Source organism: Amyelois transitella, chromosome 10 (assembly GCF_032362555.1).
Source record: "Amyelois transitella isolate CPQ chromosome 10, ilAmyTran1.1, whole genome shotgun sequence".
NCBI lineage: Eukaryota > Metazoa > Arthropoda > Insecta > Lepidoptera > Pyralidae > Amyelois > Amyelois transitella.
In genome coordinates this window covers 10,265,024-10,284,096 of record NC_083513.1, presented here as the reverse complement: position 1 = coordinate 10,284,096, position 19,073 = coordinate 10,265,024, and the positions used below count along the sequence as shown (strand labels likewise).

The following is a 19,073-nucleotide window of genomic DNA, read 5'->3' as shown; positions in this document are numbered from 1 at the left end:
GCGCCGCAGTTGTTCAGTTTAAGAAAATTTTACAGAGTATAATATATAATGATAGTGACAATATAGTACAAAATAAGAGTATAATAGTATAGTATTGAACATTGGAAAATAAAAAGTGCAGTACGTTATTTTATTTCTTGTAGATAAAATCTTAGATACAATAATTCATGAGTAGACTAGCTGTGCCCGCGACTTCATCCGCGTGGAACAGTTATTATGGACGTCATTGAAGCCTTTATGGATGAACAATTTTTTTTCACATTTTCTATTATTTCTTTGCTCTTTATAGTTGCAGCTTGATATTATATAGCCTAAAGCCTTCCTCGATAAATGGTCTATTTGATGCAAAAATAATTTTTCAATTCGAACCAGTAGTTCCTGAGATTAGCACGTTCAAACAAACAAACTCTTCAGCTTTATAATATTAGTATAGTTTTACGGGGACTAATACAACGGCCAGGGTGTTTGTAATTAAAATCAAAACTATGAAGGTTAAACAAATAGGTTGAATATTTAATATTTACCTATAAACAAACACTTTTTAATTAACATTTTTTTGCTTGTCATATAAAATATTTTACATAAACCAACCAGTAACTTTACTGCAGACTGATAACCTAGAATGTCAATCGTTGGCGAGAAGTGGCGAAGGGTAATTTAACAATATTTATAATCAAACCCCCAAACAGAAATAAAGATTTCTTTATTTTACTATTCGAGATCCAAAACAATAATACTTACTCCTTTTTGATTCATATCAAAGTTTGGAGCTATACAGGGTGTGTGGCAAATCGCGTTGAATTTTGAAAAGGGCACTCAGTATCTGATGTTTATTCCAAATAATTAGAAAAATTAGGGTAACTATAAAATTTTTACTTTTCATTGAATTTTTTTATCGATTTATTATTGAGAACATTTATAAAATCTGATAATAGAGCTGTGACGTCATCTCTATGATGAAGAGAATTTAAGTACGTATTTAGTTACATTATCTTAATCAACTATTTTAGTTACTGCTGCCTTCTGGTAACTTAAACATACATGTGAATGTCTATAAATAAATTACACTGCTTGAGTTAACCTCGAAGTAAGTTCGAGACTTGTGTTACGCGATACTAACTCAACGATACTATATTTTATAATAAATACTTATATAGATAAACATCCAAGAACCAGGCCAATCGGAAAAAGTTCTTTTCTCATCACACCCTGGCCAGGATTCGAACCCGGGACCTCCGGTGTCACAGAAAAGCGTACTACCGCTGCGCCACAGAGGCCGTCAATATGATCATATTATTCTCAAATTGCGGATTTTATACATTGACAGAACAAATCACACAAATTGGCCTGGCCCCAAAGTATATACTTGTGATATGGGATATTACCATCCAAGACCTATTTATTTTTCGTAATGACTTGATTGGGAATCGAACTTGGGTCCTTTGGTTCAGAGGAAGGAACTTCCACTGGGCCGATAGGCCACGTTCAACCGTTTGGCTTACTGATAGAGTTGAAATAGTGACAGATATTTTTTTTATGTTTTTTCGGAATAATTCTGATAAACACTTTAAATAATCGACGCCAAATTTGTGGTGTTTAATTAATTTATTAATTTGTAATATTTACATAATAAAAATCTTTGAATTATCATCATTGCTAACTAATTACATACTAATTCGTGTTTTACATTTAAAATTAGGTGTTTATAAACTAAGACTTAGCAGTTACTTACAATTTCAATAAGACTTAAACAATTATATTGCTAAGTTCAGAATGAAGAAATGAAATTTGTTAGATATGCAAGTGTTATGTGCTCGGTCACAACATTTGTACATCTGACAAAAGCTGAAAAATCTGACTGGCTTAGAAATTAATTTTAAAAGACAAAAAACATTCAAGCTGTCAAATATAGGTACATTTACTTCAAGATGAAAAGAAAATTTCAGGAAGTTGATCATTTTTTCAATACTTAATTCCGATACAAGATACTCTCTTTTTTATACTAAAAAACAAATATATACAAATTCTTAAGCGCCGGGAACCACACGGAAATTTTGACAATAAAGTTGTGTACACAGTCTACATACTCCTTCGGTAGAATTATATGTGTTTAAATTTATACTATCTATACTAATATTATAAAGCTGAAGAGTTTGTTTTGTTTGTTTGAACGCGCTAATCTCAGGACCTACTGGTTCGAATTGAAAAATTCTTTTTTTGCGTTAAATAGACCATTTATCAAAGAAGGCTTTATTTATATAACATCACGCTGCAACTATAAGGAGCAAAGAAATAATAGAAAATGTGAAAAGAACGGGGAATATTATTAATCCTTGAGGGCTTCAATGTTGACCAAAATAACTATTCCACGTGGACTAAGTTGCGGGCATAGCTAGTTTTAAATAATCCTGTATCTCATCTTCAATGACATTATAATGGAAATAACAAAGAGATTTTGCAATTATAGCTTTTAGCCGCAGCTTCGCTCGTGCAATTTAAGCGCCACATACAACGGAATAAAGGTTTTCTCAAAAAATCCCACAGAAACCTTAGTTTTACAGGGATAAAAAGTATATAAAGTCCGTCTCCAGACGACGTTCAGTAGATAACGCGTGAAGAGAGGATAAACAAACAAACAAATGAACTTGCTTTTGCATTTATAATATTAGTGCCGTGTGGTTCCCGGCACCAATAAAAAAAATAATAGGACTACTCCGTGTCATTCCCATGGATGTCGTAAAAGGCGATTAAGCGATAGGCTTAAAAACTTGGGATTCTTCTTTAAGGCGATGGGCTAGCAACCTGTCACTATTCGAATCTCAATTCTTTTATTAAGCCAAACAGCTGAACGTGGCCATTCAGTCTTTTCAAGACTGTCGGCTTTGTCTACCCCGCAAGGGATATAGACGACTTTTTTATATATATTTTTATTATATATGTGTGTATGACCTATGATTTACCATTGTTAAAGGCAATATTCAAGAATTACACTAATTCCCACTGTTGCAGTAATAGATTCATACATATAGTCACTTCTTCATCCTTTACGAGGTAGACAGAGCCTTTTAAAAATGTAACAGTGATGGAATTGAAATTCAAATCGTGACAGGTTGTTAGCCCATAAACGCCTTAATGAAGAATCTTAAATTTATATACATATCACGCGCGACGATTTTTTTGTCGCGCGGTATACTATCACTGTTTCGCTTTTCATTATGACGTGAAACGGGACAGCGATAGTTTATCGCGCAATAAAAACAGAAGATAAACAGCTGGCACATACTATGTTTTTCTCGCTACCAGTGCGGCATGGTAGTAGTCATATAGTTATTAATAAATAGGTAGTTTAGTATGTATTAAAACGTGTACCTACATAAATATTATTTACACTTACATAAAATTGCGTAACTTGAAATAAATACTATGATATTTAACAAAAACAATTAACATGGCAAAAAATCTCAATCGGCTAAGTAAACTTTTTTCTAACCTATTTATACTTTAATTTTTTTGACAGAAAACAGAAATATTATTAATTTATTCATTAAATATGGTTAAAAATAATGACGTAATAATATTTCAAACCGATTTTCGTAACTGCTATATGCAATATTTTTTTTGGTATATTTGTCACCATAACCAGTCACTGTTACAATAAAACTTAGAGACTATTTAAATACATACGTAAGTCATTATGAAGGGTAGGACTCTGATAACAATTAAAAGTTACTATTATCCAATAAATAAGAGTTAAACCTGAATGAAAGTCAGTTACGAGTAATTAACGGTGATTGAAAACAAAACGCAATTACCAGTTATTAATACAACGCTATTCTCTTCTTCGAAAACTAAATATTATTTTTTGCGAATGAAAATCTTCTTGATGTCACTATTTAAATTTAAAAGACGTTCCTATTCAAATAAAGGCTCGAGTAAAAAAAGCAAAGGTTACCAAAACTTTGCTTAGCCAATTCAAAATATAGACAGACTAAATTCGTATAATTAAGTTATTTTAAAAGCTATTCATAGATGAATTAAAGTTAAAGCTGCTTGTCTCAGCCTTGTGTTGTCATCGTAGTAATCCCCTCCATCGTCCAGGGTATAGTCATCAGAAGATACCAGCATAGGCAAGAAGAAGAGGAGAAATAGAAGAATCCATTTATTGAATGTTCCACACGCTGTTGCTCCACCGTTGAGTGTTACTGAAATAGAATTGAAGAAATCATGTTAAATAGAGATTCTCAAATTTTTTTTCTATACATATAAGTATCCTTCAAGGGATAGACAGAGTCGGCATCTCTTGTAAACGTCAGAGACTGTTGTGACACAGGTCTCCCGTAGGTCGAAGTCTCCCGCTATTAAAAAGGTCTTGATGACTGAGTGGACTTGGGTTCAGAGGAGGACTCACTCGAGGGGTGGGGACTACTTTAGTCACTTTGGCTAATGTTCTCACTTAAAGAATGGAAGAAACGCTATTAATCAATCATTTGTATTGATATGTTGTTTGTCCATACCTGATATGTTGTCGTAATTTTGGGAGCTAATGGACTTAAAAGTGAGGATGGCAAAGACCAAAACAAAATCCTTGCAAAGACTTACTTTATGCTTCTTCTTACACTCACCTGTAACCAAGTGCAGTCTCTGCTTCTCCCCACTATAAGCCAAACATGCAAAGATGGGTTCAACGAATATCACTCACTTCTCTCAGGTCTTGGATCCGCTTCTGGCGTGAAGAAGTCCAGCTTAGCAGATCTCTTGTACACGTCATAGACGGTGGCAACACAGGCTACCCGCAGTCTCCCGCTGATGAAGAGGTCTGGTGTCACCTTGATGTCGGCGTGGACGCGGGTCCAGAGGAGACCTGACTCCGATGGGTGCAGACTGGTCTCCGAGGCCAGCAGCTGGAATAGATTCAATAATGAATTAGTTTGTGCCGTGTGGTTCCCGGCACCAATACAAAAAAGAATAGGACCACTCCGTCTCTTTCCCATGGATGTCGTAAAAGGTGACTAAGGGATAGGCTTACAAACTTGGGATTCTTTTTTAAGCGATGGGCTAGTAACCTGTCACAATTTGAATCTCAATTCTATCATTAAGCCAAATAGCTGAACGTGGCCATTCAGTCCTTTCAAGACTGTTAGCTCTGTATACCCCGCAAGGGATATAGACGTGACTGTATGTATGTATGTATGAATAAGTGAAAGAGATTTTAATGATAACAATCATGCATGTGCCGTGTGGTCATGGTTACAGATACTTTTACGATGAGAGAAACCATCATGAAGAAACTTAAGTAATTCAGGCATATAAGTAACCAAGATACAATATTTTTGAAAGCCTCAATTCAGACGTTGCAGGTCAGCAGAAAAACGAATTTATCACGCCCTAGCCTGGATTCAAACTTTTATAAATATAAATAAATAAATATAAATATATACGGGACAAATTACTCTGATTGAGTTAGCCTCGAAGTAAGTTCGAGACTTGTGTTACGAGATACTAACTCAACGATACTATATTTTATAATAAATATTTATATAGATAAATATCCAAGACCCAGGCCAATCGGAGAAAGTTCGTTTCTCATCATGCCCTGGCCGGGATTCGAACCCGGGACCCTGGTGTCACAGACAAGCGCACTACCGCTGCGCCACAGAGGCCGTCAAACTTAAGACTTAATATTAATGAGGTCACAATCGATAAAATAGAAGTTGATTAACACATACAGGCTCTCCATTAACGGAGATGGTCAGGTTCGCAGCAGGCTTTGCAGGTGATGAGCTGCAGTTGGCCCGGAGAATCTCCCCGGGCTGGTACCGGTCTTTGTCGGCCTTCAGGACTGGGTCGAAGGTCGGTAGACCTGGAATTACAATGAAACATCTATTACAGATTAGAGAACTTTGGTGGTTGGTAAAGGTTCACATCACATATAATCACGTCTATATCCCTTGCGGGGTAGACAGGGCCAACAGTCTTGTAAAGACTGATAGGCCACGTTCAGCTATTTGGTTTAGGTTCAAATACAGGTGACAGGTTGCTAGCCCATCGCCTAAAAGAAGAATCCCAAGTTTATAAGCCTACCCCTTAGTCGCCTTTTACGACACCCATGGGAAAGAGATGGAGTGGTCCTATTCTTTTTTGTATTGGTGCCGGGAACCACACGGCACTGCCGTTGGTTCCCGGCACCAATACAAAATTGACCTAATTATAGCTGCAAAAAGCAGCTGGCACATTATATGCCTTATCTCCACTTCCAGATCAGCATGGAAGCTATGGAAATATATATTTATTTAGATTTTTATAAATATTAAAATCATTTACATATCATAAACAGCTGAACGTGGCCTTTTGGTATTTTCGAGACTGTGGGCTCTGTCTACCCCGAAAGGGATACGGACATGATTTTGTGTATGTATGTTACAAATCATCAGAATTCTCTTATTCTAATGCTAGTTCTTCAGTTTATAATGCATACGTTTACTGCTTATAAACTGTATCGCTATATATTTCAAGACTCAAGGTTTTACAGAGATGGACGCAACCGGGACAAACGACAGGAGGTTTGATGATATTAAAAGTACTTCAATTATAACTTTCGAACGATATATTGGATTCACGAACAACAAATAAAATTCAATATTGTTTAATATTGAATTTTATTTCGGAAAAAATAAAGGTACCCGGCACGTGTGCCGTGTGGTTCCCGGCACCAATACAAAAAAGAATAGGACCGCTTCATCTCTTTCCCGTGGATGTCGTAAGAGGCGACTAAGGGATATGCTTACAAACTTGGGATTCTTTTTAAAGGCGATAGGCTAGCAACCTGTCACTATTTGAATGTCAATTCTATCATTAAGCCAAATAGCTGAACGTGGCCATTCAGTCTTTTCAAGACTGTTGGCTCTGTCTACCCCGCAAGGGATATAGACGTGACCATATATGTATGTAAAAAATAAAGGATTGAATTTTCCTAGCTTCAATTACCTATATAAAAATTAGTATATCTGTTTGTTTTCCTAATGCGATTAAACGTTTGGAAAGCACATAATATCATGTTTGGTCCCAATTCTGTTGAAGGGAATGCTCGACAGAATACAAATGCGGGATTTAAGACCGTTTCCACTCAATTTAGTTCCGCCATTATAACTAGCCTCGGATTTATGATTCAATTTTGATTTACAACAAAATTTTATGGATTTCTCAAAGCTTGAAATAATACAAAACAGAATAGGACCACTACATCTCTTTCCCATGGATGTCGAAAAAGGCGACTACGGGACAGGCTTACAAACTTGGGATTCTTTTTTAGGTGGGCTAGCAACATGTCACTATTTGAATCTCAATTCTATCATTAAGCCACATAGCTGAACGTGGCTATTCAGTCTTTTCAAGACTGTCTACCCCGCAAGGCGTATAGACGTGACCATATGTATGTATTTATGTATTGAAATAATATTGATGAATTCTAGAAAAGAAATTGATATTTTATGATCATTTGGAATCTTATGAAGTACCTTACATCTTGATGTGCCACCAGTAAGAGCTCAATTTTTATTTATTAACGTATAACAAGGAAAAAAGAGAAGGAACAAAAAAAAATATAAGGCATAACATACATTAATACAATTCATGCTCAGCTATATTATTGGGTATATGTTTGTAGCGCTAAACTCAAAACGTAGCCTTTCAGGGTTTTCGGACTGTTGGCTCTGTTTACCCCGTGAGGGATAAGAAGATGATGCGATATTACGAAAATAGGGTATAGTTATATTAGTTAGTAGGCTATAGTTTTGACGGCCTATGTGGCGCAGCGGGAGTACGCTTGTCTGTGACATAGGAGGTCTCGGGTTCGAATCCTGGCCAGGGCATGATGGGAATATAACTTTTTCTGATTGGCCTGGGTCTTGGATGTTTATCTATATAAGTATTTATTATGAAATATAGTATCGTTGAGAGAAGAAATGTGGTTTTATGGAATGTATAAATAAGCTTTAGTGGCACGTTAGAGGAACTTCATTACGAGTCAGTCAAAGGGAATTAATGCGTTTGATTAAGGCCTATATACACTAATGCATCATGGTACTACGGTTACTTCGGTCGGTAGATTGAGCGCAAAACATCGAAAGTAAAGAAAATATTTAAGCAGAGTACATACCATATAGAATACATACATATATAATATAGAAATATTCTCGTTATCTCCCGTACGGAATAGACAGAGCTAACGCTTTTGAAACCATACGGCTTAACATGGCATTTCAATCTTGTCATACTAAGGTTGTTTACCTAGTAACAGATAAAGACGTGATCATATGTTTACATAATACCACTCAAAAGGATCAACCCTTCTCTTGCATACTGCTAAAATACTATATGACAAATAAACCGAATTTCTGAGAATACAGTTCCCTGTATTGGCATATGCATGAAATGCCGGAAATGAAATAAGGGTGCTTACAAACTGGAAGTTTTGAACTAACATATACTTACTTGCATTTGATGAAAATAAGTATTAAAGTGCGTAGTCGAATTGCAAAGTTGGGCGCGGTTAAAATGCGTGATGTGCATAAAAGACACAGGATCGAATGCCACCTCGGCCATGTATCAATGACTATAGATAGATAAATAGATAGATAAATTGATAGATAAACTCTTTATTACACCATAAGAGTAAAACATACAAAACAACACAAAGCAGATATAGATGGTACAACGGCGGACTTATCGCTAAAGCATCTATTTCGAAGTTATGTACATCAGTTTGAATACTAACCCATGGTCTTACGTTGAGGGAAAACATCGTGAGATAAACTTCACATTTAAGCAACTATGATAGATCCAATACAGGTTAAGTTTCCCCTGCAAAGGGTGTGGAGGTCAAATTGGAGTCGCTTCGTGTAAAAACCTTTTTTTTGCTTTGTTTTTTTTTTAACGTGTGAAAAGACCTTCGTCTACCCGTCCGGCTACGGGAAGCCGAACGGGTTATGTGGAGCTTGAACCCACTAAATCCACACGGTGCCATCGCCTACCGCTTCATTGCCAGAAGCATGAACTGCCCTCGCTCATATTCCTAACTAACTGACTCAACCAATTTAGGAACCAACGTTAGTCCTGGATACATACAACATACATATAATCACGTCTATATCCCTTGCGGGTAGACAGAGCCAACAGTCTCGAAAAGACTGATAGGCCACGTTCAGCTGTTTGGCTTTATGATGGAATTGAAATTCAAATAGTGACAGGTTGCTAGCCCATCGCCTAAAAGAAGAATCCCAATCCATTCCTGGTTATATCCTCACCTTTCTGGAGAGGAGCCCTGGGATTGCTTTCATGAGCGGGATCCTGGATTGGGTGAATCAGGTTTTTACACAAAGCGTCTCCCATCTGACTTTCGCAGCCTTTTCAGAGGAACCTCATAGGTATTGGATCATAGTTTCAGTTTCAAGATTATGCAAGTTTTCTCACGATGTTTTTCCTCACAGTAAGAGCATAGGTTATTCAAACTAATGTTTGTAAAAGATCCATCATTGGTACATGATCAAAGTTACCTGTATCTGAAAGGCTTCACTCGCTCATTATTACTGAGCACCTTAACTGTTCAACTACTGACGCTCTAAAATCTACCTAGTGCCTAACTACTCTAAATTCAATTCTTGTTAACGTGAACCTACTGAATTTTAGATTTATTCATACCAATCGCTCGTGCATACGATTTATTTCGCGGTAACAGTGATGGGGAATATTAGAAAGGGAATCAATAAATTCATTCATCACGTCTATATTCCTTGCGGGGTAGACAGAACCAGCAGTTTAAAAAAATTGATAGGCCACGTTCAGCTAATAGGCTGAATGATAGAATTGAGATTCAAATAGTAACAGGTTACTAGCCCATCGCCTAAAAGAAGAATTCCAAGGTTATAAGCCTATGTCTTAGTCGCCTATTACGACATCCGTGGGAAAGACATGTAGTAGTCCTATTCTATTTTATTTTGGAACCACACGGTACCAATATAAATATATAGAAATGGAATACTCGACTAAAACTAGAATTTTGGTTAATCTATGAACCAAATGTAAAATCGATGCATATAGCATTCATAATTACGAGAATGCATTGTTATATAATATGAGAGTTGTCAGTGGACGACGGTTAAAAGACTACTAAAAAACGTGATCTTTCAATCTTTGCGAGACTGTTTGGGCTTTGTCTACCCCTTAAGGAATAAAGACGTGAGCTGTATATAGCTGTAACACAAAAAGATGCATCAAACGTAAATTAATGCAGTTCAACATTATGCATGTACGCGCGAGTGATATGAACCTGCGATGCGTCTCATTCAGTATAATTATCCAATACTCGATGTTTACTGCACCCAGCTTAGCATACAATGATATGCTTTGCTGGTTCGTATGCAAATAGGTACGTTATTACGTTAATTTGTTTGTGAGATATAAAACTTTATTAATTTAAAATTATTTAATTATATACCGGGGTCGTCGTCGGGACAGTTATGAAGCAAGAATCAAAACTAAATGGTAGAATCTCTACATATAAATGTTTTCAGATCTTTTATAGTACCATATTTTGTCGCTTGGGTAGTTAGAAGTTAAAAAGTGTACATAAAATTCCCCCAGCCAGTCCCTCTAAGAAGGCAGTATAAAGGGACAGCTTTTTTTTATTAAAATTGTCAGTGAAATGACGCACGATTGAGTTACTTTTTGTTTTGTTTTTTTTTTTTTCTTTAAATTCAAATTTGTTATTTTTACAAAAATAATTATATAATTTGCGGCGTAAATTACACAGTTTTTATCAACGACGTCAAATTACAAATTCAAATATATATCTTAGGTCTAGGTAAAGAGCATTAAAAGAGACCCCAAACAATCTGAAAAATAATATTCAAAAAAACTAAATTTTATTACATTTGTATTAAAGTTTCGAAATTTAATCCAGACAGAAGTTATAATTAACACAACTATGGAGAGTGGCTACGTTTGCGCTGGGAACTTTGATCTCGCTATATTCGTATTAATTTAGTACTTTTGTGGAGTTCATTTTCCATCATCATTTAAATATATTTTCGCTTTAGCTTGGTTTTAGTGGTGCAAATTAGTATGTGACAAGCGCTTCTCTTCGATCGATAAAATCAGAAGTCAATCAAAATCAAAGCTTTTAAACTTGGAATAAGATATAATATACAGGGTGTCTGCTGAATCGCGTTACATATTGAAAGAGAGCACTCAGTATATGATTCTCGTTCCAGATAATTAGAAAATATAGACGATTTTGCAATGCGTTGATTGTCAGTTAGTGACTTCTTTTAAATAAATAAATGGTAGGTTACTAAAACTTTTCTTTTTCTCCGAATAAATTTAATTTTTTTTTTTGCAATAAGTTTAATATAATGTATATACCACTTTTATGTACCTAACGAAATTTGCTTTACATAAATTATAACTAATAACAAAAGTATTAAATAAACTTACTTTTTTTTAATTAATATTAATAATACGGCTAATTACTTTAACATTTCCATGAATGTTAGATACAATTATAAATTAAATATGAAAGGAAACATTTCAACGAGTATTAAACGATTCTCGGTAACCAACGTTATTACAAACGGTCTTATTAAAACTCTTCATAACGTAACAAACATTTACATTCACCGCGCTAAACACAACGTTATCTTCTAGTAGATTTGATTTAATAGATAATCTGGTGCTAGTGGTACCTAAGGTTTTTGTGCAATGGATCACAAAGTCTTAGCGCCACCTACTTAAAGTATTTGAATCTTAATCTCAATCTCAACGTGGCCAATCAAGATTTTGAAGACTGTCGGCTCTGTGTACCCCGCGTGGGATATAATATGTCCTGGCCGAGATTCGAACCCGGGACCAACTGTGTCACAGACAAGCGCACTGCCGCTGCGCCACAGAGGCGGTCAAAGTTAAGTCGTAAAGTTATAATACATCCTACATACATATGGTCACGCCTATATTCTTGCGGGGTAGACAGAGCCGACAGTCTTAAAAAGACTGAATGGCTACGTTCAGCTATTTGGCTTAATGATAGAATTGAGATTCAAATAGTGACAAGTTGCTAGCCCATCGCCTAAAAAGAATCCAAGTTACAAACTTGGATTCTTTTTAGCCTATCCCTCAGTCGCCTTTTACGTCATCCATGGGAAAGAGATGGAGTGGTCCTATTTGTATTGGTGCCGGGAACCACACGGCACTAAATTAATTATCATTATAGAAATACTTACACACAACGTCGACGAACTTCGTATCGATCTGCGTCGCGAACGAAGCGTCCGCTGTCACTTCGCAACTGAAATTTCCAGCTAGAGTGATGTCCATGTGCTTTAGAAGCACCTGGCTACCATTCGAGTTGTTCATCTGAAATTTCATGATATAAAAATGAGGAATAACATACATACATACATATGGTCACGTCTATGTCCCTTGCGGGGTAGAAAGATCCAACAGTCTTCAAAAGACTGAATGGCCACGTATGTAGTATGCAGAGATCGTGGCAAGTGGAAAGATTTAGTATATGCCTATCCCACCGGGAAAAAGGCGTGATTTTATGTGTGTACGTAAGTTATAATACCATCAAGTATAGTCGGAGTATGTTTTCAATCTTATTTTTTATTATGGCTCAAAAAATGTAAATTTTCAAAGGTTAAGGATCGCAGGCTACAAGGTTCGATAAAAGGTTTTCCCTTTATAAAACTTACATAATGCCTAGTAACAAAACTATTCAAGATTGCTAGACCTGAATTTTTTACGAGAATTAACTTGAAATTCTAAGTAAGTAGGTATATTGTAATGGCCTTTACTTTGAAAAAGGCAAAACCGTTCATTTCCAATTTGAGAGCTTTTACTAATACGTATTACATAAATTAAACTACGCCTCTTTTTCAGAGGAGTAATCAAATACTACATCTTTCGACTTGCCACGACCCCTGCATACTTCTTTTGCTTCATTCACTTTTCATTCATCTTTCGCCAGAACGAGATTTGAACAAGGTAGGTTTGTCTTCGTAAAACAAATCCCAGACTGTTAACCATAAGATTGAACGAAAGCACATATTATAACAGCACAAAACATCGTCCTTGCCTTAAATATATATTTTTTTTCAAATGAAACGTAGTACATACATTCATAAAATCACGTCTATATCCCTTGCGGATTGACAGAGCTTATAAACGTAGTACTACGACACAATCTTTCACGCGTATAAAGTCGCGGGCAACGTCAGTCTTGTTACATTTGAATGATAATATTTATTTATTTATTTAAACTTAATGCACGTGAAATGAGTAACGTAAATAAACACCTTATAGCATAAGGATAATAAACTATTTATTTTACCTTTTTTAGATTTTTGTGCCGTGTGGTTCCCGGTACCAATAGAAAAAAGAAAAGGACCACTCCATCTTTCTCCCAGAGATGTCGTTTAAGGCGACCATAGGCTTATAAAATTAAATTGGGATTCTTTTTTTAGGCGATGGGCTAGCAACTTGTCACTACATAAATCTCAATTATATCATTATGCCAAACTACTGAACGTTGCTTATCACAAGAGATATATGTATGTATGTTTCGATTTTTGCTGCAAATAAAAACCAATTCGACCAAACCCAAAAACAACTAAAACAGAAGAGCACCTGCATTGTCTTGTTCCAGAAATAATCCAGGATTTCCGCCGATATCACGAACACGCTCCCAATTTGCTAGATTGAAACGATAAAGACGAGTAGGGGATTGGGAAACTATTTTTCAGTTACTCCACCGAGAGTTCGGTTGAGTAATTCGGAGATTTCCTTGAAAGCTGTTAAACTTCGTCAACACAGACTTTAAGCTTTTACAAAGTTTCGCGAACGTTCTCAATGAGTTTTCCTTTTTTATTTATTTTTTTGTTTTCTTTCTCGTGTGTTCTGTAAATCTATTATTACTTTAAATTGTTTAATGTTTTAACTTCTGTCGTGTTTATTTTATCCTTAACTCCCTAGCAAGGCTTGAACCCAGTGAAGAGATTTTACATACATATATTTTGCCGGAAGGATAGGCTATAACTAATAGGATATAACTAAGTATATATTTCCACTTGCCACGAGCATAACATACTTCTTTCGCTTCATCCACATTTATAATTCTCATCGCGCAAGCTCGACAGTTTCAGGTAAAAAATAAAATAAAAAAGTCATTCCACCATTGTCGCGCTGGGAAGTGATTCTGATTTTTCTTTTAAATTTCTTTTATGATCATATCCTACTACTATTATAAAGGCGAAAGTTTGTATGGATGTATGGATGTTTGTTACTCTTTCACGCAAAAACTACTGAACCGATTACCATGAAATTTGGTATGTAGGTAGCTGAAGACCCAGAATAACACATAGGCTACTTTTTATCCCAGAGTTCCCGCGGGATTGATAGGGTTTCCATGCGGACGAAGTCGCGGGCGGCCTCTAGTTTAGAAATAAGTCGGAATTCTTATGACTCTATTCTTAAGTATCTAAAATCACACGTCATATTTTTATACTTACATCGACATAAATTCCGGGCAGACCAAAAACCCTAGTTTGTGGAGTCTCCAAAGGCGTGTACCTATAGAACTCATGGTTTCCCCTGTACCATTTCACGGAGTACAGTGGCGCCCCCTGCATGTCCCTGGAGCAGATCAGTGATGCTGTACCATTTCTGATCACCACTGACGGTCTGACGAGGAGTTTCACATCACGGAGGCTGGTAACACCTGGAAAAAAGAAATGGTAATTTAAAATTACGCTTATGTACTTTGAAACAATGTTCTATTTTTATTTTTTACATATACATTATATATTATTTATTGGGTAATGTTATTATAATGTAAATTAATTCCTGTCTGACAAACTTTAATGATGCTGTTTTGATGATGATTTCGCTTGTAACAGTTTTTTTTTGTATGTTTTTTGTTTAATATAACGTATGCTTACTTCAAAAATTTGACTAAGTAATTTGCAAGTGAATCACATTATCGTTAATAAACTGTTGTTCACCCTTGCCTCAATTTTGTATGTGATCCTCTTATTGTTAGGTTTGCTGGAAGAGATCCCACTTAGGGATAAGCCCGCTTTTGTACTGTACTGTTTTATATGTGTAATGTACTCCTTAAGTGAACAACAAAGCATTTACTTACTTACTTACTTATTATTTGCACACTGTCAAGAGCGCAAAACATGTTGGAAAATGTTTATAATTGACATACATACATACATATAATCACGTCCTTATCCCTTGCGGGGTAGACAGAGCCAACAGAAAAAAATTTACAAAAAGACTAATAGGCCACGTTAAGCTGTTCGGCTTAATGATAGAATTGAGATTCAAATAGTAACAGGTTGCTAATCTGTCGCCTAAAAGAAGAATCCCAAGTTTATAAGCCTATCCCTTAGTCGCCTTTTACGCCATGGGAAAGAGATGGAGTGGTCCTATTCTCTTTCCTACTGGTGCTGGGAACCACACAGCATACTATATATATATATATACAAATTAATTATACAATGTCAATATGAACATTAATTATCAATGCAGAATAAACAGTAAGTTGATTATATCTACTGTGAAAAATATCCAACGTATCTATCAGGACTGTCACACGTCTTCTTTGACTTCGTGAAAAATAGGATGCTGATGGTGAGACTAAGGAATAGTACGCAATTTGTGGGTGACACATCTCTTTTGTTACGCGAATTTTCTCAGGAAACTATTGGGTTTTTTAAAGTCACGACTAACAAAAAGAGTTATAAATCCGGTAAATGATTTGCTCCAACTTAAACTCTATTAAAACAATTACAATAAGAAGAGATAGAGAAAAGATAAAATAAATCTCTAGAAATAAGTAGTGCCTTTGTAGTAAATTACTTCTTAGTTTTAGGTCTATTTTTATTTTTTTCCTTGATGTAAGTACATACATATTTAAATAAATAAGAAAAACTGATGAGCAATATATTATTTATTTATGTTAAAGCTGATATCAGAGTTTTCAAGACTTTTGGCTCTATCTACCCCACAAGTGATAAAGACGTGAGTATATGTATGTATGTATTAATATTTTAAAACGAGGTTATTTAATGTTCCACTTGATGGGTGATAAAATATTCGAGAAAGTTGGAGAACTTCCGAAATAAAATAAATTTCAATAAAAAAAGAAATTTGCAAATAATTAAGAAAAGTTCTAAATTTGTAAAAAAAAATATTTTTACTACTTTTATTTCGATGTAGGTGTTATGTAAGTGCATTTACATATTATTTATAGATTTTTTTTGTATTTTATACAGGTAGTTTATACAATTTAACTTTCATTTTAATTCCACGTGGAAATTAACACACCCTTTCAACAGAATGAGTCAGCAACTCAGATAACGAGCAAATTCTTGTTGAGCAAGCAGTTTCTCAGCTGAAAATTATTACGAAAGATATTACAATTTCTATAACTTCGTGAAGAATAAAGAGATGTTTAATACTATTTATGCCTACATTAAAATCACGCCGTGTGGTTCCCGGCATCATTACAAAAAAGAATAGGACCACTCCATCTCTTTCCCATGGATGTCGTAAAAGGCGACTAAGGTATAGGCTTATAAACTTGAGATTCCTCTTTTAGGCGAGGGGCTAGCAACCTGTCACTATTTGAATCTCAATTCTGTCATTAAGCCAAATAGCTGAACGTGGCCATTCAGCCTTTTCAAGACTGTTGTCTCTGTCTACCCCGCAAGGGATATATAAGTATGTATGTATGTAAAAATCACGCCTCTGTCCTGGAAAAACCACATCTTTCCACTTGTCCATGATCCCTGCATACTTCTTTCGCTTCATTCACAATAATATTACTAATACTTCTTCCTCCTGGCTTTAGTCCCGGTTGCATCCTCACCACTCTGGATAACAGCCCGGGGTATGCCTTTAACCATGATCGATCCAACACTGGTCAGGTTTACTTAACACATTCAGTTGCCTGAATGTGCAGGTTTCCTCACGATATTCTGTATATCTGTTCTTGTTCTGACGTACCTGTTTTGATCAATGTATGTGGGTATAGTTATGGGTGATCTAAAAATAAACTTAAACTTCCAATGTTAAAACATAGCAATCCCCGTCCACCTTTGGGACAAGTGATGTTAGGGAGAAACCTATGCGGTCGGCATATAAAATAAATTCAAATTGAATCGAGATCTTCGAACCGAATGTGATTGGGCAATTTATATTCAGGCGAAAGATATTTTATTAAGGGATGCAGTATGTTTCATGTGAAGATTTCGCCATTTCTCTAGAGACACGGCCCGGTTCGCTTTTATGTGAAAACTAGTTGGTGCATACGATTTTGGGTAGACCTAGTGTTGAACACTTATATGCTTTAATACTTGAGATTCGTCTTTTAGGCGACGGGCTTGCTATCATTAAGCCAAACAGCCGAACGTGGACTTTCAGCCTTTTGAAGACTATCTATCCCGCAAGGGATTTAGTCATTATATGTTATGTTATAATGTTGAATTATTTAAGTTACAATAGTAGAAAATTATCAGTATAGCAACGACGGCATGTCCCAAGCATATAGACCAATTACTCTTTTTGGAATTATGTGTGTGCATTAATTGTTTCTTACTGTGAGTGAAATGATCGTGAGGAAACCTACACCATCAGGCAATTTAACGCATATTGGATCATTCTAACACATCAGTGTTACCATGATCCAATAAGCGTTAGTTCTGCAAAGTTGCGGAGGTCAGATAAAAGTCGCTTCGTGTAAAAACATGACTTAGCCAATCAAAGAGCGTATACGCAGACCGTGGCCTCTTTTCTAGAGAGGTAACGTAACCAGGACTAATGCCCGTATGATTGAGTATTCTTGAGATTTCTGTGGGCATTATGAGATAAAAATATTTCAAAAATTTAGTCAACTGTTTCACAATGACTTATTCAACCTCATAGAAACTTCACATAACATTCAATTAAAAGTCATATTACCAAGTAATAAAATGAAATAGGTAAGTTTCAAATTCGAATCACAGAATATAAAGGGTTCTAAATCGATAATTTAAAATACGTTTGAAACTTTTGTATTGAATCCTGAAGTCGAACGGTTGAAAGCAATATGTCTTTCAGGAGACAGCATTATATTATATTACATTCGAGATATTGCATAGAAACTTTAGAATTATGAATTGGCTATATTATAATGTCTTCAGGGGATTAGAAACGGCCATATATTCTAGTATGTCACTTGATAAATGTACCAACTGTGCGATACTATTTTGATTTATTAGAGGAAATTTTCTACAGAAAAACTATTAACTTAATTGATGAAATTCGCCAAGATTATGTGGATGTAGGATTGCATAGGGGTTAATATTATTATTTAAAAAAACTTATTTATCCTTAGCGACTGACAGACAACGTACAATCGAATCTATTGAACGTTTTAAGCTTAAATTGATTTAGCCAAATCAAATCAATGACAGATTCTATGTTTTTCGCAGCAGAGTTGCAGGCAAAAGCTAGTTGTAATAATCCTGTGCACAGTTAAAGCAAGAAACGGTGGGCCGTATTCAGAATTGCGCAACTTCAAATCCGTAGAATTCATGGAACTATGGTTTGATCTAAGTATAGCGGTTTATGCTAGTGCAGTATGATGCAACTTAAATGGCGCTTAGTCTGTAATCCGGGGAAGTTAGACACTTAACTTGGTTTAGTGCACCTTGTCTCTTGTCAGGAGAAGACAATAGAAATCAGTTTTTAACAACAAAGGTATATTAAGAGAGAGAAGGGGATGTTTTGTCAAGTCAAGAAACGTGCTTGCGCAAGTGAGCAAAAGCAAAAGAATTGTGCAGAGATTATTGCGAGTTGAAAGATAAAGTTATGCTTACCCTCCTGGAAAGAGGCTTGATGTTATTTATGTAAAAAATTTTGTGTGCGTAACCCCATACATAGATAAAACTCTTTATTGCACCATAAGTGTAAAACATACAAAACAGCATAAAACAGATAGAGATGGTACAAAGGCGAACTTATCGCTAATG

The 19,073-nt window shown here is 35.6% G+C and overlaps 1 protein-coding gene across 1 annotated transcript in view; it reads right to left on the bottom strand.

Moving 5' to 3' along the window:
* Nucleotides 1-4,023: 4,023 nt before the first annotated feature.
* Nucleotides 4,024-19,073, bottom strand: part of LOC106133062 (uncharacterized) — a 49,763-nt gene continuing 34,713 nt past the window's right edge. Inside the window, exons 2-6 of the mRNA XM_013332662.2 lie at nucleotides 14,562-14,770; nucleotides 12,273-12,405; nucleotides 5,727-5,860; nucleotides 4,700-4,901; nucleotides 4,024-4,202 (exon numbers count right to left, since the gene is read on the bottom strand). Of these exons, the coding sequence (XP_013188116.2) occupies nucleotides 4,024-4,202; nucleotides 4,700-4,901; nucleotides 5,727-5,860; nucleotides 12,273-12,405; nucleotides 14,562-14,770 (857 nt within the window). The remainder of the gene's footprint in view (nucleotides 4,203-4,699; nucleotides 4,902-5,726; nucleotides 5,861-12,272; nucleotides 12,406-14,561; nucleotides 14,771-19,073) is intronic.